This window comes from Cottoperca gobio, chromosome 12 (assembly GCF_900634415.1).
Source record: "Cottoperca gobio chromosome 12, fCotGob3.1, whole genome shotgun sequence".
Classification (NCBI taxonomy): Eukaryota; Metazoa; Chordata; class Actinopteri; order Perciformes; family Bovichtidae; genus Cottoperca; species Cottoperca gobio.
This window is the reverse complement of record NC_041366.1, coordinates 21,830,233-21,855,976: the sequence shown is the minus strand read 5'-3', so window position 1 is coordinate 21,855,976 and position 25,744 is coordinate 21,830,233. Positions and strand designations below refer to the sequence as shown.

The 25,744-nt window shown below is 42.6% G+C and overlaps 2 protein-coding genes across 4 annotated transcripts; one reads left to right on the top strand and one right to left on the bottom strand.

Annotated features, from left to right (window-relative positions):
- The first annotated feature begins 129 nt into the window (after positions 1-129).
- btc (betacellulin, epidermal growth factor family member) lies at positions 130-9,183 on the top strand. Of its 2 annotated transcripts, none has more exons than XM_029445449.1 (5): positions 130-328; positions 1,643-1,750; positions 5,895-6,009; positions 6,119-6,265; positions 6,620-9,183. In XM_029445449.1, the coding sequence occupies exons 1-5, from the start codon at positions 289-291 to the stop codon at positions 6,756-6,758; spliced, it is 549 nt and encodes a 182-aa protein (XP_029301309.1). In that variant the 5' UTR covers positions 130-288; the 3' UTR covers positions 6,759-9,183. The 2 variants fall into 2 exon arrangements, with proteins under 2 accessions (XP_029301309.1, XP_029301308.1); XM_029445448.1 differs by having other exon boundaries at positions 5,892-6,009.
- A 6,316-nt stretch (positions 9,184-15,499) lies between these two features.
- Positions 15,500-19,045, bottom strand: LOC115016850 (alpha-methylacyl-CoA racemase-like). Of its 2 annotated transcripts, XR_003833196.1 has the most exons (5): positions 18,698-19,043; positions 17,399-17,655; positions 16,794-16,937; positions 15,975-16,107; positions 15,664-15,804 (listed from the first exon to the last, which is right to left on the bottom strand). XR_003833196.1 is itself a non-coding variant. In XM_029444920.1 (4 exons), the coding sequence occupies exons 2-4, from the start codon at positions 17,643-17,645 to the stop codon at positions 15,533-15,535; spliced, it is 663 nt and encodes a 220-aa protein (XP_029300780.1). In that variant the 5' UTR covers positions 17,646-17,655; positions 18,698-19,045; the 3' UTR covers positions 15,500-15,532. The 2 variants fall into 2 exon arrangements, 1 of the variants encoding a protein (XP_029300780.1); XM_029444920.1 differs by lacking the exon at positions 15,975-16,107 and having other exon boundaries at positions 15,500-15,804; positions 18,698-19,045.
- Positions 19,046-25,744: the final 6,699 nt, after the last annotated feature.

Below are 25,744 nucleotides of genomic sequence, written 5' to 3'. Positions count from 1 at the left end.
TGAGGCGGGGGCAGAGAGTCAGGTTTCAGTGCCGTCCCATTTTTTCACACACACAGTCGCAGAGACACTTTGGGCTGTGTGTGTGTGTGTGTGTGTGTGTACATATAAAGCCTCAAGCTCTCCTGGATGACCATGAAGCTAACTGCAGCCAATGAAGGATCACAACACGACAGCAGCGGGGAACTTCCACTGCGTGTCCACACCTTCCTCAAAGGTCATTGACCTCTGAGGAAGCATCGATCCAGTATTTGTTAATGAACGTGGAGCGTTTTTATATGAAGTGAGGAGATGGCCCAGGTGTACAGACTCTGTGCCGGGATAGTAACAGGTGAGAGTCACTCATGTGTTGTGCTTGTTTTAATATAATCTCATGATTACATGTAGTTATTATTGTTAGTGATCACGTTCATCTCGAGGGACTCGACATAGAAGCTTTGATCCTCAGATATAAACTGTTTTAAAGTGTCTTGTGTTTGATGAGCTGAAGACACTTTTCCACCCTGGTGGAGAATAAAGATGTTTTATGTTCTAAGCAAAGCGGTTGATTCTATTTCAGTTTAAACCTTTTCATCCTCCGTGTGCCTTCAAAGTCATGCAGGTTTGAAGACAGTGCTCTTCCTGCTGAGTTATATTTAGACTCCAGCGTTGTTAATGATTGATGGTTAAATATGTGATCAGTCCTCACCGACGACAGGCTTCTGTAATAACATGACAATATCCTCATGTACAGGTTACACAGTCTGTGGTGTGTGTGTGTGTGTGTGTGTGTGTGTGTGTGTGTGTGTGTGTGTGTGTGTGTGTGTGTGTGTGAACGAGAGAAGTCTCATACCCTATAAGGCTGGCTGGAATCATGACTCGGCAGCTTTTCTTCAATAACTCAGATGATCATGTGTAAATCTCTTCTGCAGACTAAACTTCATGAATATTGGATTTTATTTATTTATTATTGTGACCTAATAGTATCCAAATATGTTAAATGATGTCACATGATCGAGAGTCAACCAGGAATGTGTTTGTTCAAGAAACAATTTGTGAGTTCTAATTGAAATGACCATTGTTTTACAGTGAAAGGGTTAATTATAGAACGTTTACGTTTAAATGACTTTAAACACATTGATCTGAGATGAAGGATCTGAGAGTGCAACGGGACACGACATGAAGGTTGTTTTAAATGTGTCTTTTATTCTATTGTTATTAAGGTGTGTGTGACGAACACTTGAGTTGTTGAGTTAATGCTCTGCTGCGCACTGATGCAGTGTGTATGTCCAGAAGCTTTTATTGTGAAAGGGAGATTGTGACCCAGTGGCGCAGACATTGTGTTGTAAAGCGAAGCACAATCTTTCACTTCATAATGATTTTAAAGCAAAGTTGTCGTCCATCACCACTTTAAGTTTGTTAATAACGTATAAAAAAGGTAATTATGACGTTTTCTGGGTATTCTTCTTTTATTTTCTTATTTAGATTAATATAAAGAAAAGAAGTTACACATTTTCTAACATGTTCTAAATAAAACATATGATCTACTTTATGTGGAATGTGTTCGCAAACGGGTTAAAAGTGTTTGTGTATATAATTGTTTGTCACGAGTGTGTGCGTGTGTGTGTGTGTGTGATCGGCTTTCTGTGTGTGTTTCTGGCTGCAGCTCTGGCCTTATGCAAATACTCCCTGGCAGACAGGAATGTAACCGACGAGTCTGCCAATCGAACTGTGGCCCACTGTCATCGCCACGGCAACAAAGACAACTGCACAGGTAGATATGGGGGGGGGGGGGGGGGGAGATGCAGTGTACTTCACTGCATCTCAGAGAGAAATATTGAACTTTTTATTCCCACATGTTTCTCCAGATGTTTGTGATGAAATTTCCTTCATGAGAAGATCCTTCTTCACATAAATAAAGTCTTTAAAAAGTCTCTTGATCAGCTGGAAGATGATGTCACAAAGCTGAAAACTGTTTTTCTGAGGAACTCATGAAAAGTTGACTTTTTAGAGACAAAGATACAAAAACATGATCTTATAGAATCTGATGCAGCGTGTAGATTAAACTACCAACAGGATGTAAAGGAGGGAAACATCTGCAGGAACATGTAACACACACATTAATGTAACAGGAACATGTAACACACACATTAATGTAACAGGAACATGTAACACACACATTAATGTAACAGGAACATGTAACACACACATTAATGTAACAGGAACATGTAACACACACATTAATGTAACAGGAACATGTAACACACACATTAATGTAACAGGAACATGTAACACACACATTAATGTAACAGGAACATGTAACACACACATTAATGTAACAGGAACATGTAACACACACATTAATGCAACAGGAACATGTAACACACACATTAATGTAACAGGAACATGTAACACACATTAATGTAACAGGAACATGTAACACACACATTAATGCAACAGGAACATGTAACACACACATTAATGCAACAGGAACATGTAACACACACATTAATGCAACAGGAACATGTAACACACACATTAATGCAACAGGAACATGTAACACACACATTAATGCAGCAGGAACATGTAACACACACATTAATGTAACAGGAACATGTAACACACACATTAATGCAACAGGAACATGTAACACACACATTAATGCAACAGGAACATGTAACACACACATTAATGCAACAGGAACATGTAACACACACATTAATGCAACAGGAACATGTAACACACACATTAATGCAACAGGAACATGTAACACACACATTAATGTAACAGGAACATGTAACACACACATTAATGCAACAGGAACATGTAACACACACATTAATGCAACAGGAACATGTAACACACACATTAATGCAACAGGAACATGTAACACACACGTTAATGTAACGGGAACATGTAACACACACATTAATGTAACGGGAACATGTAACACACACATTAATGCAACAGGAACATGTAACACACACACATTAATGTAACAGGAACATGTAACACACACACATTAATGTAACAGGAACATGTAACACACACACATTAATGTAACAGGAACATGTAACACACACACATTAATGTAACAGGAACATGTAACACACACATTAATGTAACAGGAACATGTAACACACACATTAATGTAACAGGAACATGTAACACACACATTAATGCAGCAGGAACATGTAACACACACATTAATGCAACAGGAACATGTAACACACACATTAATGTAACAGGAACATGTAACACACACATTAATGTAACAGGAACATGTAACACACACATTAATGTAACAGGAACATGTAACACACACATTAATGCAACAGGAACATGTAACACACACATTAATGCAGCAGGAACATGTAACACACACACATTAATGTAACAGGAACATGTAACACACACATTAATGTAACAGGAACATGTAACACACACATTAATGTAACAGGAACATGTAACACACACATTAATGTAACAGGAACATGTAACACACACATTAATGTAGCAGGAACATGTAACACACACATTAATGCAACAGGAACATGTAACACACACATTAATGTAACAGGAACATTAACATATGTAACAGGAACATGTAACACACACATTAATGTAACAGGAACATGTAACACACACATTAATGTAACAGGAACATGTAACACACACATTAATGTAACAGGAACATGTAACACACACAGTAATGTAACAGGAACATGTAACACACACATTAATGTAGCAGGAACATGTAACACACACACATTAATGTAACAGGAACATGTAACACACACATTAATGTAACAGGAACATGTAACACACACATTAATGTAACAGGAACATGTAACACACACATTAATGTAGCAGGAACATGTAACACACACATTAATGTAACAGGAACATGTAACACACACATTAATGTAACAGGAACATGTAACACACACATTAATGTAACAGGAACATGTAACACACACATTAATGTAACAGGAACATGTAACACACACATTAATGTAACAGGAACATGTAACACACACATTAGCAGGAACATCAGATATAACATAAAACATTTTACTGCACAATCAGTACTTATACTTGAAGTACAAGTTGATAATATTACTGACATACTTATACTTGAATGAGGTTTTGAATGCCGGAGTTTTCTCCGTGTGGTATCAGAACTTTTACTGAAGTCGAACCAAAACCTTTATGGTTTTATTGGAGGAGTGATCTCAGCACAGGTGTGGATATAAACATATAAACATGTAAACACACCGACACGTTGAAACACTTAACAGGAAAACATGAGGCCGTTAACTGTGGAGGAGAAATATTCCAGGTATTTTAATGAGGAGTAATTCAAATGTTTATTATACTTCTTTGTGTCTTGTGCTAAACTTGGTCGGCTCACTGCGGAGTATTTGTTCTAATTACAACAAATTGCACTTCAAATGTACAAAACAAATTCCGACAAAAGAATCGGCATGGACTGACTAATACTAAAAGATAAATACAAACAGATAATAACAAAATAATAAGTTGTTAAAATACTGGTATTAACATGTTAAGTGAATGTGGCAGATATTCTTAAAGTTGAATATTTAAATAATAGTTTAGAAATATTCCCCATTTATTATTGTATTTTTCTACCTCATTTATTAAATATGTATTATTTCAAAGGACACTAACCTGCCCAGTTCTGGAATAATGGGCTTTATTATTATCTGTATAATTATAATACTACTTGTTTCACGCTGGTCTTTGTGCAGATTAAACAAATGTAGCACATTAATTAGTTGTTTCATGTTCTGATGAACGTTTTCCTCTGTTAAGCTAAGCTACGCTAACCAACTGTTAGCTTTAGCTTTATAGCGATCAAACATTATCACTTACTCACAAAACTATTCCTCCAAACTTTGTAACCGGATATTTTCCCTTTCACAAAAGAGATGCTGGCAGCAGGCCGGGTCTCATGTTTCGGCAAAGCGCTCCCATTGATGTCGCCTGAACAGCAGTATCGTTTTACGAGCTCATCTTCAAAGACAATGGGCTGCGCGGTGAAGACAGCCTGTAGTATGAGAAGCACTATGTGTAACGTTGGGGTCAGAAGGTCAGCGTTCTGGCCCAGCGGCAGCTGTGTGAGCGAGAGAGACGCAGGAGAATGGGAGTCGTGCTGTAACTTCATCCCACCGTATGGAGCTTCATTCGGCGAGGACTTGTAATAATTGAGACACGTGGTCAATGGTTGATGACACGACGCCTTTCCTGGCAATGATTAGTCTCTCCTCTCTGGATCATATTCCAAACAGTCTATTTATACCATCAGGTCAGAAGTGAGGCTGTAAGTCGGAGGAGCAAACGTGACAGTTACAGAAATAGTTCGACATTTTACATAAGCGCTCTCGCTCTCTTCATGACGGTTAGTGTGAGTTCTTTTCACTCCAGCTGACTTCTGGGATCAACCCTCAACTGCAATCAATAAAGTCCACAGGGCTAACACAAATATTAAAAACTACGTAACACTTAAGAGCTAGCTCGCTAACGTTAACCTGCAAATCAGTCAGTCGGCCAACAGGTTCCTTCAAAATAAAAGTCTCTTCCTAAATTCTGTTCTCAGTCCGTGATCGCAGAACTCAAAGCGTTGTCCAGAAATGTGGGATTTTCCCACCATTTCTTTTGGAGCATGAAGTTTTTCCATTTTTCAGGTTTCAGAAAACAGTTAGACAAAGTACAGAAATGCAAATTTATCAAAAGTATTACTACTTGTTGCTTAAAATAGCAAAAATGATCATTGATCTAGGTTTAAATATAAACATCTGGTTGCAGGATTGTATGATAAGTTCTGTTCTACGTCCTTTACCAGCTGATGAAATGCTGAAGTCTGAACACTTTAAATGTTTTCATTTCTCCAGCAGACGCAGATACAGGGCAGTGGACCGGACACTTCTCAAAATGTCCCGAGGAACTAACAAACTACTGCATCCACGGGGAGTGTCGTTACATTGAGGAGCAGAAGGCCCCGTCCTGCAGGTGATGGAGATAATGCTCAAAGGTGTAGCTGAAGAAAGTTGTGAGAACACATGACGGAGGTCGTATTGTTTCCTCGTCCGTTACGTTAAACACAATGTTGTCATCTCAGGTGTCAGCGAGGTTACATCGGCTCCAGGTGTGAATATCTGGACCTCGACTGGCGGATAGGAGAGAAACGACAGATCATAATCGCCTGCGTCATCGCAGGGCTCATCTTCCTCATTCTCGTCATCGTATTCATCTGCATTTGTTCACAGTAAGCTTTCGTGTTGTGGGACAGAAAACAATGTACTTAGGATACTTCCACTTTTGGGAAAATGTGCTTATTTGCTCTCTTGCTGAGTCCGACGAGGATCGAAACGACTCTCATGTCTGTAAAAGACGCAGCTGGACGGTTAGCTTAGCGTCACATAAAGACGAGGAACTTCCACGTTCATAGATATCAAAGAACTTGACGGTTGTTATTGGAGTTATTGTTCCACGGCATCGAGCTTCTCGACTAACTCTCAGCGAGAAAGCAAATAAACGTATTTCCAGTATTGAGCTGTTGATTTAAGCGTTATTATTGAACTGCTGCATCTGCACGATAACGTGTTCACATCTCTGTCAGTCGCAGGTGCAGGCTGTGTTGGCGGAGAGGAAGACGGAGGGAGGAGCCGAGGAACGGCACGGAGAAGCTCAGCATGATGGACACCAGCGCGACACACGCGACCTTAAAGGCAGAGCCACCACACACCAACGCCGTATGACAGGAGTGTTCACACACGAGGCGGCGGCTGCTGCCTTTTGTCTCACAGTGACTGCAGCCCCTCCAAGCCGCGCAGCACTGAGGCTGTGTTAGATCAGGAGTGTGCTCACTCTTAAAAGGGCTGGCTTGTCTGAAACTTTGATGGAGCTTCAGAACGAGGAAGATGATAAACACGAGTTGGGGGTGAGTGTTGAGCTGGTGGCGTGTTGGCGAGAAACAGGCGGACTGCACAGCTCCAAATCAGCTGTTGCTATGTTGGAACAAACCGCGACAGCAGCTGGCAGCCGGTGGAGACAGTCGATCAGGTTGTTGTCCTGCGTGGGAGACACTAAGCCCGACTGGTTTCACCTGGGGAGCTCTACTCATGTGTTACTGCAGAGGTCGTCTGTGATCTCAATGCCAAGCAAAGTGAAGAGTCTCCCGCCAAACACAGAGGTCATGTGATAACTTCCCCGAGAATTATGGAGGCTGCATTGGCAACTATGAATACAAGTTCTGACAGCATTTTGAATGTTTCCCCAAACAGTGAGGTTGTGTGTCTCCCTCGCCTGTGTTTCCTCTCAGAAGCCATCACTCCTGTCAGGAAGTGGATCATATCCGGGGACGATGTCAGTAAATGTCCGTTTATCCCGTTTGAATGCGCCGCATGAAACACCAATAAGTCTGTGAGACTGTGAGAAGATACTAAACTCCATCATCTTGTAAATAAATCAATAAATGTGTAGAAATATATTCAATATTTAAAGTAACAGCAGCGACATAACACTGTTAAAGAATGCCGCCTCGTGTTGTTTCCACTTACTGCTGGTGAACCTTCGGTCTGTGTCACTAAACACAGATTATTTATTCCTCCACCTGCGGCGATGACTTCAGTTAAAAGCACGACATATTCCGAATTATGCCCTTATTCTGGAAAAGATTACTAATAAACCGTTTAAATGGATAATGGAAATGGAATATTCCCGTTTACATGCAGCCGTGATTGACGCACGAGCGTTTTCCACCATGTCACGTGATGGACGACGGAAACAAACTCAGTTATTCGCACATTCGACAGCTTTCAGGACGTAATGATTTAATTCAACGGCGTGCAGGAGTTCGTACATGGAAGTTGATTTACCTCCAAATAATTAGATGAAAAAAGTCGATGAGAAAATGTATTTTTGCGCCCCTCGGCTTCTACCAACATTCGCTGCAGAGCCTGCTGCACCACAGAGCTGGTCCAATGATCCGAACGCATGTCCACAGAGTGCTGCCGAAACCAGAATAACGTTGCCATACCCGCACGTCTTAAAATGCTTCATTGAGAATCAGACATCTTTCAGAACATGCTGTTGACATGACCAGATTATTGTCATTCTAGTGGAATATTAATGCGAACTCACACAGAATATTGTTTCTCATCATTACCAATGCAAGAAGAACCTTCTGTATACTCAAAGGCTGCAGCGCTGGACTCCCGGCGTGCAGGAGGACAAGGAGAACTTGTGCCGGAGGCTGTTTTGAACTGTGTATTTGGAGCCGAGCTGCCTCCGAGCTGCAGGAGGCAGAACAGCCGAGCCTGTGTGTGGGGGCTCCGAGCTGAAAGTGCTCCACTGTACGAGACTTTCACAGGGTTTAAATGTGTATCTGTATGTGTAGCGGCTCTGCTTCTAAATGTAGACTGAAGGAGTGAAGTCGGCTCCGACATATCAATAAATATGTCTGCTGTGTAAGTGCTGGAAACTATTTTAAACAGAAAAGATCAAATCTTCCCACTTTCAAAGGGTTTCATGAGAAATGTTACTCAGTCTGTCAAACGTGTTCATCTCAACACAGCGACGAGTTCACAGATCAACGTGAACAAAATCGTTGTTCACGTTCCAAATGTTGACTTTTAAAGCGATTACTCACCCGGTGTTACAGAAAAATGAAACTCCTTCACAGTGAATTAAGAATCCAAACAGTCTGGATGAATGGAAGCGTTCACCAACCATAAAACTATCAAACATGCAGTTTATTGCTAAGATTGTACCATTTTAAACACTGCAGGAGCGTTACTCATCCGTGTGAGTACTGTTCATGCGTGAGTATTAAATGTTAGTGAAGTCGTGAGCGTACGACTGGAAGAATGAGACTTTAATAATAATGTAAACGGATGTTTTCAGATAGTTTTACTGTTGTACAATACATCCCATCATTTACTTTAATTATTCAAGACTTTTCTGTTCACGGTACCACAGGGCGAGTAACTGATATGGAAATGATCATTTTGTGTTCCTTTAATCGAGGGGTGGGGAACCTCCGGCCTCCGGGCCGTATACGGCCTGCGAGACCATTTGACCCGGCCCTCGAGGTAACTCATAAACACACGCAAAAAAATCAACAAGAAAAAAAAAAAACTCTAGACAGCAATAAAAGGGCGATTGATTGTTTTTCCTGGCCAATGTCAGGGTCCCTGAACACAACACGAGCGGAATGTGTCATCACGTGGTCACGTCATGTCAGAAAAACGTCCATATTAAACGAGACTCTGACGTCAGTGAACGCAGTGTGGCGAGTGTAAAACAGAAGGTTGATGCAGAATGTCACTTTCCAGGAGAAACGGACGAACGATTATTTCTTTGAGGAAGTTAAAGGCCAGTGAGTCCAGTTTGTGCGGACGGTGAAACACGAGACATGCCGAACTGCACGAGCTGACAGGACGAGTGTTTGGATAAAGTTAACGCTCTTCGGTGGAGTTCGGCCCAACAAGCAGCTCTCTGCAGAGCGGAACATACAAACATGGACAGATAGAGAGGTAGACCCCCCCACCAAGAACACACTGTCCCACCACTGCTGTGCAGTTATCACTGCCATGTGCAATACTCACTTTATTTATATCACTTGGTACTTATATTATGTTTTATTCTATTTAATTATTGTGTTCTGCCTTTTTACTTCATGTGTTCTTCTGCTGTGACGAGATAAATGTCCCCGTTGTGGGACTAATAAAGGATTTCTGATAAAACAAAGATATGATGAAATGAACGAGCTGCGTCTTAAATTTGTTTTGCAGAGGTTATGACAGGTGGGCAATTATTTTTTCCATTGGGCCACATGAACAACAGAACATATTGTGGAGGGCCGGGCCAAAAGGCTGAACTCAATTCTCCATCCATCCATCCATCGTCTACCGCTTATCCGGGATCGGTCGCGGGGGCAGCAGCTCCAGTAAGGAACCCCAATCTTCCCTTCTCCGGGCCACATCCTCCAGCTCCGACTGGGGGATCCTGAGGCGTTCCCAGTGAGGAGATATAATCTCTCCACTGAGTCCTGGGTCTTCCCCGGGGTCTCCTCCCAGCTGGACGTGCCTGGAACACCTCCCTAGGGAGGCACCCAGGTGGCTCCTTACTAGATGAACCACCTCAACTGGCTCCTTTCAACGTAAAGGAGCAGCGGCTCTACTCCAAGTCTCTCACGGATGGCTGAGCTTCTCACCCTATCTCTAAGGGAGACGCCACCCGTCTGAGAAAACCCATTTCAGCCGCTTGTACCCGTGATCTCGTTCTTTCGGTCATGACCCAGCCTTCATGACCATAGGTGAGAGTAGGAACGAAGATCGACCGGTATATTGAGAGCTTTGCCTTCTGGCTCAGCTCTCTTTTCGTCACAACGGTGCGGTAAAGTGACTGTAATACCGCCCCCGCTGCTCCGATTCTCCGGCCAATCTCTCGCTCCATTGTCCCCTCACTCGCGAACAAGACCCCGAGGTACTTGAACTCCTTCACTTGGGGTAAAGGCTCATTCCCTACCCGGAGTAGGCAATCCACCGGTTTCCTGCTGAGAGCCATGGCCTCAGATTTGGAGGTGCTGATCCTCATCCCAACCGCTGCACACTCGGCACACTCACAGACCGATGATGCCATAAGGACCACATCATCTGCAAAGAGCAGCGATGAGATCCTCAGGTCACCGAACTGCAACCCCTCTCCTCCCCGACTACGCCTCGATATCCTATCCATGAAAATCACGAACAGGATTGGTGATAAAGCGCAGCCCTGGCGGAGGCCAACATTCACAGGGAAACGAGTCCGACTTACTGCCGAGTATCCGGACACAACTCTCGCTTTGGGCGTACAGGGATTGGATGGCCCTCAAAAGTGACCCCCTCACCCCATACTCCCGCAGCACCTCCCACAGTATCACCCGGGGGACCCGGTCATACGCCTTCTCCAGATCCACAAAACACATGTAGACCGGATGGGCGTACTCCCAGGCCCCCTCCAGGATCCTTGCAAGAGTAAAGAGTTGGTCTGTTGTTCCACGACCAGGACGGAATCCGCATTGTTCCTCTTCAATCAGAGGTTCGACTACCGGCCGAACCCTCCTTTCCAGTACCTTGGAGTAGACTTTACCAGGGAGGCTGAGAAGTGTGATACCCCTGTAGTTGGCACACACTCTCTGGTCCCCCTTTTTGAACTCAATTCTGCATAATATTAATTGTATTTCTTTATAAAAAGCAGTAAATAGCATTGTTTTGACACGCTGGTAAGAGTATATGTTATAGTTAAGTAATGAAAAAGTGAGGTACAACAAATATCATTTATTCAATCAAATTTCCCAAAACAGTGGTAAACAAAATGTGAACGTTTTTTTACCATTTGTGACGCATATTAGTGAACATCTTCAGCCACATTCACTACAAAACACATTTTGAGTTTCATATACTGTTGGAAAGTTGTGTAAAGTTTCTTAGCATTCTAAAGACATCACAATATTGTCTTTGTGGTCCAAACATTAAGCAAGATACATCATATTGAACTGTCACTGAACATCACTGAACTGTGATTTTTTTGAGAAAAAGGCTTCCAAGTAAAGTGTCCCAGTTCACTGCTAGTTGGTGCCTTTACATGCCTACATTTGTAGTCTAACCACCTCGTTTGGTGTTTTTGAGTTGTTTTTTCTTGTTCAGTGAGAGACATCTAGTCTCTGCTGGGCTTTAACGAGTGCATCAAAGTCAGGTTGAATGTCTGAGGTGGAGATGCGAAGCACAGCTGACAGATGATCATCAGTGAGAGAGGATCTGTATCTGGATTTTGTAAACTTCATTATTGAAACTGTTTGTTCACATATGTAAGTAGAGCCAAAGAGAACCAACATCTTCTGAGCATGTCTCCTCATGTTTGGAAAGTTCTCCTTGAGAGAAGAGTAGAAATCCAGCAGAGATCCCGACTTAAAGTGCTCTGCCAGTACTGCATCAGACTGCAGGTCAATGAGTTCCAGCTGAACATCACTGGGTGCATTATCCACACTGCAGGTGAAGGGAGAGGAACTCATGTGCATTTCATCCTCGATTGTTCTGAGATCTTCAAATCGCCTTGAAAACTCACCATGCAATGCTCCTAACATGGATGAGTACCTGCGGAGGTGATCAGCTGATGGTGTGACTTCTTTTAGGGTTTGCATGTGAGTGAGAGTGTTGCTCTCCCGTTGGCTTGAAAGAAACTGCATCTTCCTCATGAAAGCCTTCACCAGGCTGTGCATTTCATGAACAAAAAGTCCCTGTCCCAGTCGTCATCTGAGAGCTCTGGGAAGTCTTTGACTTTCTTCTCACAAAACTCTCGAATCTCTGCTCTCAGGTCCCAAACTCTTTTTAGCACTTTGCCCAGGCTGAGCCATCTGACAGCTGTGTGGTAGCCGATGTCACGATGTCTCAGTCTCCTCCAAAAGTGCGACAAACTGTCTGTGGTTCACTGCCCGTGCCCTGATGAAGTTTACTATTTTAGTAACATCAATAACATGGTTAATTTTTAGCACTGACTTGCACAACACATGTTGGTGTATAATGCAATGCAAAAATACCAATTTCTGATCTGGGTCCATTTCAGTCACTTTATCTGTCATACGTTTCAAAAGCCCGACATTTTTCCCTGTAAGACTTGGACAACCGTCCGATGTGACACCTGCCAGTCTGTCCCATTTCAGTCCCAGCGTGTCCGTACACACATTTACCTCAGTGAACAGATCGCTCCCTGTCGTCGTCCCTTTCATCGACCACAACTCCTCCGTAATCTTGAAGTCCGCCGTTATCCCACGGACAAATACGAGTAACTGGGCTGTGTCGCGGACATCACAGCTCTCGTCCAAAGGCAAGGAGAAAAAGTCAAAACTTGCCACTTCACGTTGCAGCTTAGACTCCAGATTCCCCGCAATGTCCTCGATCCTTCTCGTCACGGTTCGCCTGGACAGCGGGACTTGCTCAAATGCTTCTTCTTTCTTCAGGGCACATTAGTGCTGCAGAGTCCACCAAGCACTCTTTGACAAACTCCCCCTCAGAGAATGGCTTACTGTTTTTAGCGATTTTGTGGGATATCACAAAGCTGGTCTTGGTTGCTGCATCCCTGGATGTGTGAAGCTTGGTAAAAAAGCCTTGCTGCTTCTGCAGATTAGCTAGCAAAGCTTCCGATGTTCGCGCCCTTTCAGCATCAGTCAAGTTTTTGTATTTCTCCACTTGTTTCGTCTCGGAATGCCGACAAAATTGTAGTCCTTAAACACGGGGATCTGCTCCCCGCAAACTAAACACACGGCTTTAACTCCGACTTCAGTAAATAAATACTTAGTAGACTACTAATTATTGAACCGTTATGAGTTCAATTAGTACGGCCCTCGAAGGATGTTGTAAAAAAAGAAATGGCTCTTGACATGAAAAAGGTTCCCCCCCCCTGCTTTAATCAAACACATGCACGATTATAAACACAGGCTTACCGTCATGTGATTGTGTGTTTGCGGGTGTGTTGTGTTGTTATGGTGCATTAGCTGCAGGAGCAACACATTCCAATGTGAGGGTGTGAACATTAAACAGTATCGTCCTCCGACTTAATGAGACTTCATCCTGTTGACTCAAGGAAACAATCCTGCGTCTGACTTTATCCTCAATCCTGACACGGTTTCAAACGTCATTCTTCAAAGAGGCTTCAGTCTGAATGAAGAGTTTTTGGAGACCTCTCGGTCACGGTCTGCAGGAACTGAATCTGTATGAAACAGACAGTTGGCTGCATGTGTTTTGCACCGTGCCAAACTTTATCCAGAGATGACTGAAGAGTGTTTGGCTTCTCCCTCCGTGAATTGCTTCGCCTCAAAAGGCCTGGAAGAAAAAGTCAAAATATATACTGAGGCAACAACGGCACGACGGAGGAGGAGAAGGAAATGAAAACTCTGCAGAGATAAAACATTTCCTCTCTGCCCTGTTTACAATGAAGGGATCGTTGACCTAGTTTCAGGTGACCTGTGTGTGCGTGTGTGTGTGTGCGTGTGCGTGTGTGTGTGTGTGTGTGTGTGTGTACGTGGTGTGTGGTGTGTGTGTGTCCGGCTGTCTTCAAAAGAGTGACAGCTGAGGAATGCCTGAGTTTCTATATGAGGGGTGTGTCTGCAGGCTGATAAGAAAGACAGATAGCAGTAGACGTAGTCGATGTTTGATTTGGAGCCGCAGTAAAAACTCTTTCATAAACTTGGAAGTGTAATTCAGAACCAGGAGACATGTCGTGGATCTTAGACCTCGGAGTGTAGATGTGACTTTAGCTTGCATGTCCTCTTCTGGTATGTGTGCAAGCTGGAGGCTCCAACAGCTGAGCTGAGGGACCAACGTGGAAGGATTGTTGAAGTGTGTGAGGCACAAACCCCTGAGGCCCCCGACACAAAGCCTCAGTTTGAAGTGATGGAAAGTCAAACGACTACAAAGAGACGCTTAATGGCAACATAGAGATGCAAAACAAACCTACAAAGTGACGCAACACGACCACAAATATCCAAAAGATTTAAAACAACCACAAAGAGACGCTAATAGACCATAAAGCGGGACACACAGACACACACACACACACACACACACACACACACACGCACACACACACACACTGGGTGTAGTTTGCACGAGTAACACTGGAGGTCAGCAGAACGCTGAACAAAGTTTAAATGATTTAACTTCACTTGTTTGTTTCACTGAACTGCACTTATAAACCGTTTGAATGAGTGTCACTTCAACCAGAATATCTTTATTATATGAAGTGATTCTGACTTAACTGTTTGCATAATGAGGATTTTGAAGTTTTTAACGTTATACGTGTTTCACCTCTCTGGCTCGTTTAGAGTCCGTACGCTGGTGGAGCATCACAATCCTTCTTCTGAACAGTGCACGTTTGTTTCTTCTATATTTACATTGTATTGTATGTTTTCTTATTGTCGTCTCATTTCTTAACTTTCTTTGCTGCAAGTTTCTTCTCTGCACATGAAATGATGCTTTTAAAAGAATAAATCAATAAAAAGCTGTGAGTTTATTGTTATCGGAGGCAGAAGCAGCAGGAATCGTCACATTCATGAGACACAGATGCTTTTATTTGAGCAAAGGCACATTTTAAATAACAGATCTTTTCGGAGGCGATGTGGACCTCGAGAAGAACTCGTGCAGGAGGACGAGGTTCAGGAAACTGGGACTGGAATAAACGTCATTTATAGAAGAGATTGTTTACATGTTTCTCTTCTTCTGACTCCTACAAACAGAGAACGGATCAACGTAAATATATATATATATATATGATGTTTTATGTTTATGTTTTATGAAGGATTATGGAGTTGCAATGTTTAAAAAGTTGAAGTTCATTATAGCAGATATGCTTTGTATACACAATAATCAAAATCAATCAATTAAACAATGCAATATATTTACTTTCTAAAATATTAATGAATGTGTTTCTTTCACAATAACAAGTTTTGTGCTTTGTCGCATTTTCCTTTTATTAATAAACCAACTTTTCCATCTCAAAAGTAAAGACTTTCTGGCGACACTAAAAGATTTCTACCATTTTTGTAAAATGTGCATAAAACCAGAAGCCGCTGCTGCTCGCCACACGCACATGACCACATGCTCACCATGCTGGCGTCAATGATCTGTCCTTTCCCAGACCTCGTCCTCTCCAGCAGAGCGAGGACGATCCCCAGAGCGCAGGAGAGGCCGCCTCCTGCGAAGTCTGCGATCAGATTCAGCGGAGCGTAGGGCTTCTCTCCACTGCGACCCAGCCGGGATAAAAGGCCTGCGACAGAAATGAGAAGACGAAAGGAGATGTCGGCCATTAAAACATTCAAACGGAGAAAGGTTCACAGCCCCCGCTAACAGGAAGGGTTTGAATGTGAAGCGCACGAGTCCACATAGCAGAAGAAGATTCTTTCTATTTGCTAAAATAACTAATTTAAATCATCAAACCTTTGCAGAAGTTTCTTTTCTTTTATCTCCCTCGGGATGATGGAGGATTTAATCTCAATAAATGGATTGTGGTGAATGTCCATCGATAATCCTGAATATCCTCACGAGGGGTTTGAAACACAGAAAATAGACCCTGATCCAAACAAAACAGGTCCCCATTTTTATTTATTTAAGCAGGGGCAACTTTATCATTGAAAAGGATGTTCACAAAAGAAACATCTGTAACATCTTAGTAATTCGTTTTAAAGCCTTTTAAGAGTTTCAGAACATTAAGATGATCATCAGGATCAATAACAGTGTTAAATATGTTCATTTAAATTCAGCAATTTCTTAATATTATTAAATAAATGTAATTAAATAGCCCACAACAATATAGTGACTTTATATATCGGCTTTATAAAAGTAATAATCCACGTTTTCTGTCCTCTACTTCGTTGGGGTGAGAACTGAAGACTCACTATGACTTCTGTGATATGTGATTATCTGTGAAGGATAGAAAACGTCATTAAGTGTGTGTTATTCATGTTTTATTCGGCCTCAGATTAAAATGGACGGACGCTCCTTTGTTAAACTCAGTAACATTGTTTTGCAGCTTTAAAACACACACACACACACACACACACACACACACACACACACACACACACACACACACACACACACACACACACACACACACACACACACACACACACACACACACACACACACACACACACGTTATTAAGACTGAAACTCTGCCTGCAAACCTCACGTGAAAAGATGAGATGGACGTCGTTACACATCATGTTCAAGCGTTCACACTTGATGTTTGTGTACCTGACATGGCGAGGTAGTTGATGTCGTGTCCGGCCGCGGGGGCGTAAGATCCGCTCTGTCCGTACCCCGTCAACCGAGCGTAGATCAGACGGGGGTTCTTCTTCAGCAGCTCCTCTGGACCGAGGCCGAGCTTCTCCATCACACCTGCGCTCCAGGAACAGAAACCTTCCTTCAGTGTGTCGTCAGTATAGAAAAGTATTCATCAACTCTTCGTCAAACCTTCTTTTATTTGTGAAGAAATATAATTAATGCAACATTTAAAAGTTTTCTAAATCTGCTCTTATATACAGTGTGTGTGTGTGTGTGTGTGTGTGTGTGTGTGTGTGTGTGTGTGTGTGTCTATATATATATATATATATATATATATATATATATATATATATATATATATATATATATATATATATATATATATAGACACACACACATATATTATCATATATATTGTATATATTATTTTGACACTTTAAATTCCGATCTGTTCTTTTATTTAAGTAGGAATTAACTTTTTAGTACTAATTGTGTATTTCTAGTGTTATAATGTTTCTTTCACCGCTGATTCTAACGTTATTATAACACAGCTCTCACGCTGCTGCCGGACGGACCTTTGCGGTACGGTTCGAGGACGACGTCAGACTGGACACAGAGCTTCTTGAGCAGATCTACACCGTCTGACGTCTTCAGGTTGATGGCCACGGATCGTTTCCCCCGTGCTTGCATGTCCAAAGACATGGCCACCTTGGTCCGGTCCACACGGATCACCTGGGCTCCAAAGTCCGCCAGGATCATGCCACAGAACGGTGCCGGAGCCAGGCCGGCCAGCTCAATAACTCTCACTCCTGCCAGTGCCATGATGCAACGACTGTAAAGTAGGAAAAGGGAACACATTACTCCAATTGTATTGACCTTACACTGGCTGCACATCTGTTTTAGGTTTGAAAGGTTTTACTTGTGACTTTAAAGACCTTCAAGGCACCAGAATATATCTGGACTGCTGCTCCCTTAGGGGACCGAGCTCCTCGGCTACTGAACGCCTGCCTGACAGCTTCATCAGGATCTTCTTCCTTTAAGCCTCTGAACCCCACAACCCGCCGGTGGGTTTAAAAAGCTTGTTTTCTTTTTCAAAAATCGCCCAAATTAAACCATTTATCACAGCCAGACATTGTAAAAACTGAAATTACAGTTGGATTATCAAATTTCCAACGGTCCTTGAATGAATCATGTGGTTCCATCAGGAAAAAGAACCAAATCTAAGCTTAAATAATGATATTTAATCAAAATCACTTCAAGAAAAGCATTAAATTCTGCGCTTTTAAAAGCAACTGAGAAAACAACTTCTGCAAATATTTTGGTAACAGATTAATCGATTAATCATTTAATTATAAAATAAAAAAGGGTTTTTATGATATCAACACACTTCTGTTTAGATGCTAAATAAATTAAAAATATGTAATTAAAAATGTAGTTGCTGCAATACAATACACATGTACTCTGTGCAATGACAATACAGTTGAATCTAATATAATCTATATTAGTTGTAATACTTTGCTAAATTTCCTCACAAATCTGAATCTTACTCTATAATTTAAATCTAAATTAAACAAACAAAAAATATTTGCTTTATCTACAAACAATTTCGCGACCTCCCTGCAGTACCTTCGCGGACCCCCTGGGGGTCGCGGACCCCCTGTTAAAGTCCAAAGTTACATGTTTATGGCAGAAACGTATGCCCAACCGATGCATAACGCATTCCTAACGTTTGCCGTGAACATTTTTTGAGCATGTTCAAAAACGTTCATGTACGTGCTAATATATAATATATGTGTATATGTAAAACACTTTCTACTTTCACAGTCTACATCAGAATACATCAAAATGTAACTTTTAAACACAGTTCAGTCTACCTTTGCTTCCAAGTCGGGGACAGGTCACTCTGCTGAAGGCTTGTATTGCTGCACTCGTACGCACGCCGGAGTGTAGGCGTGACGTTAGGTGACGTTAGGTGACGTTATGTGACGTTGGCCGTTGAAAGTGATTGAGATACCGACGGCGTATCGCGTTCTACGCAACACCCGTTAGAAAATACGTAAATAAAACACATTTAACACGGATACTGTTGATTGGTCGGCACTTTAAACGGTTGCAGGTTGGGCAGTCAAGCGGCGGACAGTCTACCCTGTGTTGTTATCGAGTGTCGACTCCGCCTCGCTGGATGGCTTCCGGTGTACGCTGGATTTACATATAAGCGAACCCTGTTTACGAACTGCTTCCTTTGACCTCAGTTCAACTGTCGCAAGATTTCTGGGAAATGAAGTTTTCTTTTCATATTTCACTTGTTGCAGCAGTACGACATAAATATATACATATAAGTATAGAAAGTAACAGAACAATATATATTGATGCACCTTGTGATGAAATAGACTAGGCTGGATGTAAAGAATAGTACATTAAACAAACATTACGTTTTTTTAAACCCTCACATGCCTTAATCACTGTATTTGTTCATCTTGTCCATACTAAAAGTATATCCTATATCCTAAAAAAAAAAATCTACAGTAATTCCAAAATCACACATGTTCGCACCACCACCCGCTTCTCACACACCCAACACCTCGTCTCAGGAGGCCTGTGAAACTGCCTGTGAGCTACTCACAAGACTGAGTTCATCTCTGACTACGCCTCCCAGCGATCCCTTGACTTCCTTGCTCTCACTGAGACGTGGATCACATCAGATAACACTTCACCCACACACCCAGACCCACTGGTCTACTGATCTCCACCAAATGGAGTTTTTCTCTCTACCCATTGACTCTGTCGTCTTTTGAATTTCATGCCGTCACTGTAACTCATCCGGTACAATTAAACATTGTTGTTCTCTCCGCTCACTTCGCTTTGCATCGGCCAATCGGCTCTCTGCTCCCTCACTGCGAGTGGGACTCAGATTCCCCTCAAATAAAACCGCCTGTTTGCTATCCTGGTTCCAAAATGGTGGAACGAGCTCCCCATTGATGTCAGGTCAGCAGGAAGTCTTCACACCTTCAGTCACAGACTGAGAAACCATCTGTTTCGACTGCACCTTGGCCAATAAAATATACTCTTATTTCTGTATGTAGCACTTACATTGGTTTGGCTTATTTGAAGCTACTGTTCTGCACTTAAAATGATTGCACCTATTTGAAGATAATGTACTGAGTTGTATCCTCATGATTATTTGCACTTATTGTAAGTGGCTTTGGACAAAAGCGTCAGCTAAATGTAACGTAATGTAAACGTGTGAGTGGGGTTCAGTGGCTTTCTTCCATTAGAAGCTTTTTCCAGCTATGATCGACTCGCGACAGTTATTAGTCAGACAGCCCACGCACACTGTCGGTGGATTAGATCCAAAAGGCCTGAGACCAAAATCCTGTCACTCACTCCGCTAACTGAATAAGTTAACTGGATCAAGTAATTAGGGATATTAAACATAAGCATATTTCCCCAGTTTCTGTATGAACAGAGGAAAACATTGTAAAACTGCTTCAGTACACTGTTGATAAAATATGATATCAATCAAATCAGTCCTCATTTTCTAAGAAATGACACCCAGGGTAGATCTTATTCTAAACATCACTGCTTTCCTTTGAGCTTACATTATTTCCCATTTTATGTTGGAGAGGTTTCCTCCACAATATTCTGAAACAGCTGTTCCATCAGAAAGCGATAATGTTAGAGAGCGTGGATAGCTTTAATTATCAAATTTAATTTACTTTTGGATCCTCAGCAGATCCAAGATAAATAAGCTTGACACACTGAGGGCAGTGGCCTTTTAAAATGCTGTTACTGCTAAATAAAAAAACTGAGCAAATCCATTAATATATTCAAGAGAGTCCCTGTCGAGCAATCAGTAGTGTGGTGGTGCCTCAGGGTTACAGTGCGTTTCATTTACTCTTCTGTCATGGTGTCATCAGTCCTGTGTTGTATATGTAGTGAGACAGAGACATGTGTAATGTTCCTGAAGGTAACGTTTCCTCTCTCTCCTGTCATGGTGTCATCAGTCCTGTGTTGTATATGTAGTGAGACAGAGTCATGTGTAATGTTCCTGAAGGTAACGTTTCCTCTCTCTCCTGTCATGGTGTCATCAGTCCTGTGTTGTATATGTAGTGAGACATGTGTAATGTCCCTGAAGGTAACGTTTCCTCTCTCTCCTGTCATGGTGTCATCAGTCCTGTGTTGTATATGTAGTGAGACAGAGACATGTGTAATGTCCCTGAAGGTAACGTTTCCTCTCTCTCCTGTCATGGTGTCATCAGTCCTGTGTTGTATATGTAGTGAGACAGAGACATGTGTAATGTTCCTGAAGGTAACGTTTCCTCTCTCTCCTGTCATGGTGTCATCAGTCCTGTGTTGTATATGTAGTGAGACAGAGTCATGTGTAATGTTCCTGAAGGTAACGTTTCCTCTCTCTCCTGTCATGGTGTCATCAGTCCTGTGTTGTATATGTAGTGAGACATGTGTAATGTCCCTGAAGGTAACGTTTCCTCTCTCTCCTGTCATGGTGTCATCAGTCCTGTGTTGTATATGTAGTGAGACAGAGACATGTGTAATGTCCCTGAAGGTAACGTTTCCTCTCTCTCCTGTCATGGTGTCATCAGTCCTGTGTTGTATATGTAGTGAGACAGAGACATGTGTAATGTTCCTGAAGGTAACGTTTCCTCTCTCTCCTGTCATGGTGTCATCAGTCCTGTGTTGTATATGTAGTGAGACAGAGTCATGTGTAATGTTCCTGAAGGTAACGTTTCCTCTCTCTCCTGTCATGGTGTCATCAGTCCTGTGTTGTATATGTAGTGAGACATGTGTAATGTCCCTGAAGGTAACGTTTCCTCTCTCTCCTGTCATGGTGTCATCAGTCCTGTGTTGTATATGTAGTGAGACAGAGACATGTGTAATGTCCCTGAAGGTAACGTTTCCTCTCTCTCCTGTCATGGTGTCATCAGTCCTGTGTTGTATATGTAGTGAGACAGAGACATGTGTAATGTCCCTGAAGGTAACGTTTCCTCTCTCCTGTCATGGTGTCATCAGTCCTGTGTTGTATATGTAGTGAGACAGAGACATGTGTAATGTCCCTGAAGGTAACGTTTCCTCTCTCTCCTGTCATGGTGTCATCAGTCCTGTGTTGTATATGTAGTGAGACAGAGAGATGTGTAATGTTCCTGAAGGTAACGTTTCCTCTCTCTCCTGTCATGGTGTCATCAGTCCTGTGTTGTATATGTAGTGAGACAGAGTCATGTGTAATGTTCCTGAAGGTAACGTTTCCTCTCTCTCCTGTCATGGTGTCATCAGTCCTGTGTTGTATATGTAGTGAGACATGTGTAATGTCCCTGAAGGTAACGTTTCCTCTCTCTCCTGTCATGGTGTCATCAGTCCTGTGTTGTATATGTAGTGAGACAGAGACATGTGTAATGTCCCTGAAGGTAACGTTTCCTCTCTCTCCTGTCATGGTGTCATCAGTCCTGTGTTGTATATGTAGTGAGACAGAGACATGTGTAATGTCCCTGAAGGTAACGTTTCCTCTCTCCTGTCATGGTGTCATCAGTCCTGTGTTGTATATGTAGTGAGACAGAGACATGTGTAATGTTCCTGAAGGTAACGTTTCCTCTCTCTCCTGTCATGGTGTCATCAGTCCTGTGTTGTATATGTAGTGAGACAGAGACATGTGTAATGTTCCTGAAGGTAACGTTTCCGCTCTCCTGTCATGGTGTCATCAGTCCTGTGATGTATATGTAGTGAGACAGAGACACGTGTAATGTCCCTGAAGGTAACGTTTCCTCTCTCCTGTCATGGTGTCATCAGTCCTGTGTTGTATATGTAGTGAGACAGAGAAATGTGTAATGTTCCTGAAGGTAACGTTTCCTCTCTCACCTGTCATGGTGTCATCAGTCCTGTGTTGTATATGTAGTGAGACAGAGAGATGTGTAATGTTCCTGAAGTTAACGTTTCCTCTCTCTCCTGTCATGGTGTCATCAGTCCTGTGTTGTATATGTAGTGAGACAGAGAGATGTGTAATGTTCCTGAAGTTAACGTTTCCTCTCTCTCCTGTCATGGTGTCATCAGTCCTGTGTTGTATATGTAGTGAGACAGAGACATGTGTAATGTCCCTGAAGGTAACGTTTCCTCTCTCTCCTGTCATGGTGTCATCAGTCCTGTGTTGTATATGTAGTGAGACAGAGAAATGTGTAATGTTCCTGAAGGTAACGTTTCCTCTCTCTCCTGTCATGGTGTCATCAGTCCTGTGTTGTATATGTAGTGAGACAGAGACATGTGTAATGTCCCTGAAGGTAACGTTTCCTCTCTCTCCTGTCATGGTGTCATCAGTCCTGTGTTGTATATGTAGTGAGACAGAGACATGTGTAATGTTCCTGAAGGTAACGTTTCCTCTCTCCTGTCATGGTGTCATCAGTCCTGTGTTGTATATGTAGTGAGACAGAGACATGTGTAATGTCCCTGAAGGTAACGTTTCCTCTCTCCTGTCAGGGCGTCGTCTTCCCTTTGAGCAGCGTCAGCGTTGTGTTTGGAACCAGAAGCTTCATAAACTGTTTATCCAGTTTTAAGACACTTTGTACATCCTGGTGTTTTTAACTCTATATTTGAAGGATGAAGGATTTTAGTCCTCGGACGTTTGGAACTTAAGTTCTCAGAGAAACAAGCTGACAAACGTTAGCGGCAGCCGAACAGCGTGCAGGAGAAACTCTGATGTTAAACTTTTCAATCAGAGAGAGGAGGAGAGAAGAACTCCCATGATGCACCACTGCTGCACCACAACACCAAACTCCAACTGTTCCTTATGTTTTCATTGAGAAACCCCCGACCTGCTTTTAAAGCATATTGTGTTGCATGTTATTATGTATGAAATAATATGAAATTCATCATTCAGAGTGAATATAGTTAAAAACTGCTGCCCTGTTAACCTCAATGCAAGTCAGAGACCGGAGGATAAGAGCTGCTGCTGCCCCCTGCTGGCTGTGCATACACAACAAGCATTAAGAAGTAACCACTGTACTGTACTGTGGTGACGGTAGTGTGTGTGTGTGCGTGTGTGTGTCTGTGTGTGTGTGTGTGTGGGGGGGGGGTTCTTTGGGAGCACAGTGTTGGCTTTATTATCATCAAAGTGTTCCAGTAAAGATTCACTCCGACGCTGCTTTGATTTCAGGACACTTTGCACTGTGGCTTGGTTCATTCATTCATTTACTCCATAGAAGTCACTCTTACAGGCCAAGTGGGAGATCATGTGACATGCAGTACATTAAAATAATCTGTTTTGCACAAACACACAGACACGGTGCCATGTCGTTCCGACAGCCCAGGAGTCCGAAAAATGTCCCATTGGACCGAAGACACATCCTTCTGCAACAAACAGAAGAACACGACTAATTATGCAGTGTTGGAAACCTTAATGCACTTTCACATTACATTACTTTTGTCCAAAGCCACTTACAATAAGTGCAAACAATCATGAGGATGCAACTCCGAACAGCAAGAGTCTTGCAAGTGCATTATCTTCAAACATGTGAAATCATTTTAAGTGCAGAAAGAAATTGCTTCAAATGAGTGAAACTCAACCTTTAACTTCAAATAAGACACACCTTTACTGAAGTAAGGTTCTGGATGCAGGACTTTTACTGCTGTTGAGTATTTTCAGAGGTTTTATTATTTGTACTTGTTTTCAGCTGCATGTCTGTTTTATCTTTAATGTGTTCTTGAACTGTGTAACTGTGAGAGCATCGGAACAATAATCCTGTCTGTGAACACATTCACACAGTAAAGCTGCTGATGAAACGCAGGAGGAGTTGCCAACAGGGAGGGACATTGAAAGTGAAAGTAACAAGTCGGACTGACAGACGCCATTTTCTCGTCGACAGAGCCGCAGCAGCAGAACAGGGTGAGTGTTAACAGCAGCTCTGCTGGGGTTTTACACATTCATTCTTTAGTGTGTCCTGCTGTGTGTCTCTAACAAGCAGAGTCCTGGAGTCCAATGTGATGAAATGTTTGTGAGCATCATCGCTACATGTCACACAGCAGCACAGTCCAGATGGAGAGCAGCCTCACAACCCGTCACCCTCCGGATCAATGCTTGTTCTTTCTCCAACCAGTCAACACTAAACTTCTTCTTCTTGCTTTTTACCTTCTAAAAGTTCAAATTAACTTTGTGTCCGTTTCGGGGCGGAACTCCCGGAAGTAGTTTCAAAATAAAAGCCGTGCTCCTGTAAACAAGGTGTCCGGTGCTGACAGTGACTCCGGGTTGATAGCAGACATGCGCAGAGTGTGTTGACATCTGAGCAGGAAGAAGTTTCTGCCTTTTCACGTCTGTCACGTCTGTCCGTCCTGGGAGAGGGATCCCTCCTCAGTCTCTCCCTGAGGTTTCTTCCATGTTTCCCCCTTTAATTATGGGGTTTCTTTTAGGAAGTCTTTCCTTGTGCGATGCGAGGGTCTAAGGACAGAGGGTCTAAGGACAGAGGGTGTAAGGACAGAGGGTCTGAGGACAGAGGGTCTAAGGACAGAGGGTCTAAGGACAGAGGGTCTAAGGACAGAGGGTCTAAGGACAGAGGGTCTAAGGACAGAGTCTAAGGACAGAGGGTCTAAGGACAGAGTCTAAGGACAGAGGGTCTAAGGACAGAGTCTAAGGACAGAGGGTCTGAGGACAGAGGGTCTAAGGACAGAGTCTAAGGACAGAGGGTCTAAGGACAGAGGGTCTAAGGACAGAGTCTAAGGACAGAGGGTCTAAGGACAGAGTCTAAGGACAGAGGGTCTGAGGACAGAGGGTCTAAGGACAGAGTCTAAGGACAGAGGGTATAAGGACAGAGGGTCTAAGGACAGAGGGTCTAAGGACAGAGTCTAAGGACAGAGTCTAAGGACAGAGGGTCTAAGGACAGAGGGTCTGAGGACAGAGGGTCTAAGGACAGAGTCTAAGGACAGAG

Excerpts from the sequence above, each read along its gene's own strand:
- btc (XM_029445448.1), top strand. The coding sequence starts at position 289 with ATGGCCCAGGTGTACAGACTCTGTGCCGGGATAGTAACAG. Across the intron at positions 329-1,642 it reads CTGTGCCGGGATAGTAACAG|CTCTGGCCTTATGCAAATAC; the intron begins GTGAGAGTCACT and ends TTCTGGCTGCAG. Across the intron at positions 6,266-6,619 it reads TTCATCTGCATTTGTTCACA|TCGCAGGTGCAGGCTGTGTT; the intron begins GTAAGCTTTCGT and ends CATCTCTGTCAG.
- LOC115016850 (XM_029444920.1), bottom strand. The coding sequence starts at position 17,645 with ATGGCACTGGCAGGAGTGAGAGTTATTGAGCTGGCCGGCCTGGCTCCG. Across the intron at positions 16,938-17,398 it reads CCTCGAACCGTACCGCAAAG|GTGTGATGGAGAAGCTCGGC; the intron begins GTCCGTCCGGCA and ends CCTGGAGCGCAG. Across the intron at positions 15,805-16,793 it reads CAACTACCTCGCCATGTCAG|GCCTTTTATCCCGGCTGGGT; the intron begins GTACACAAACAT and ends TTTCTGTCGCAG.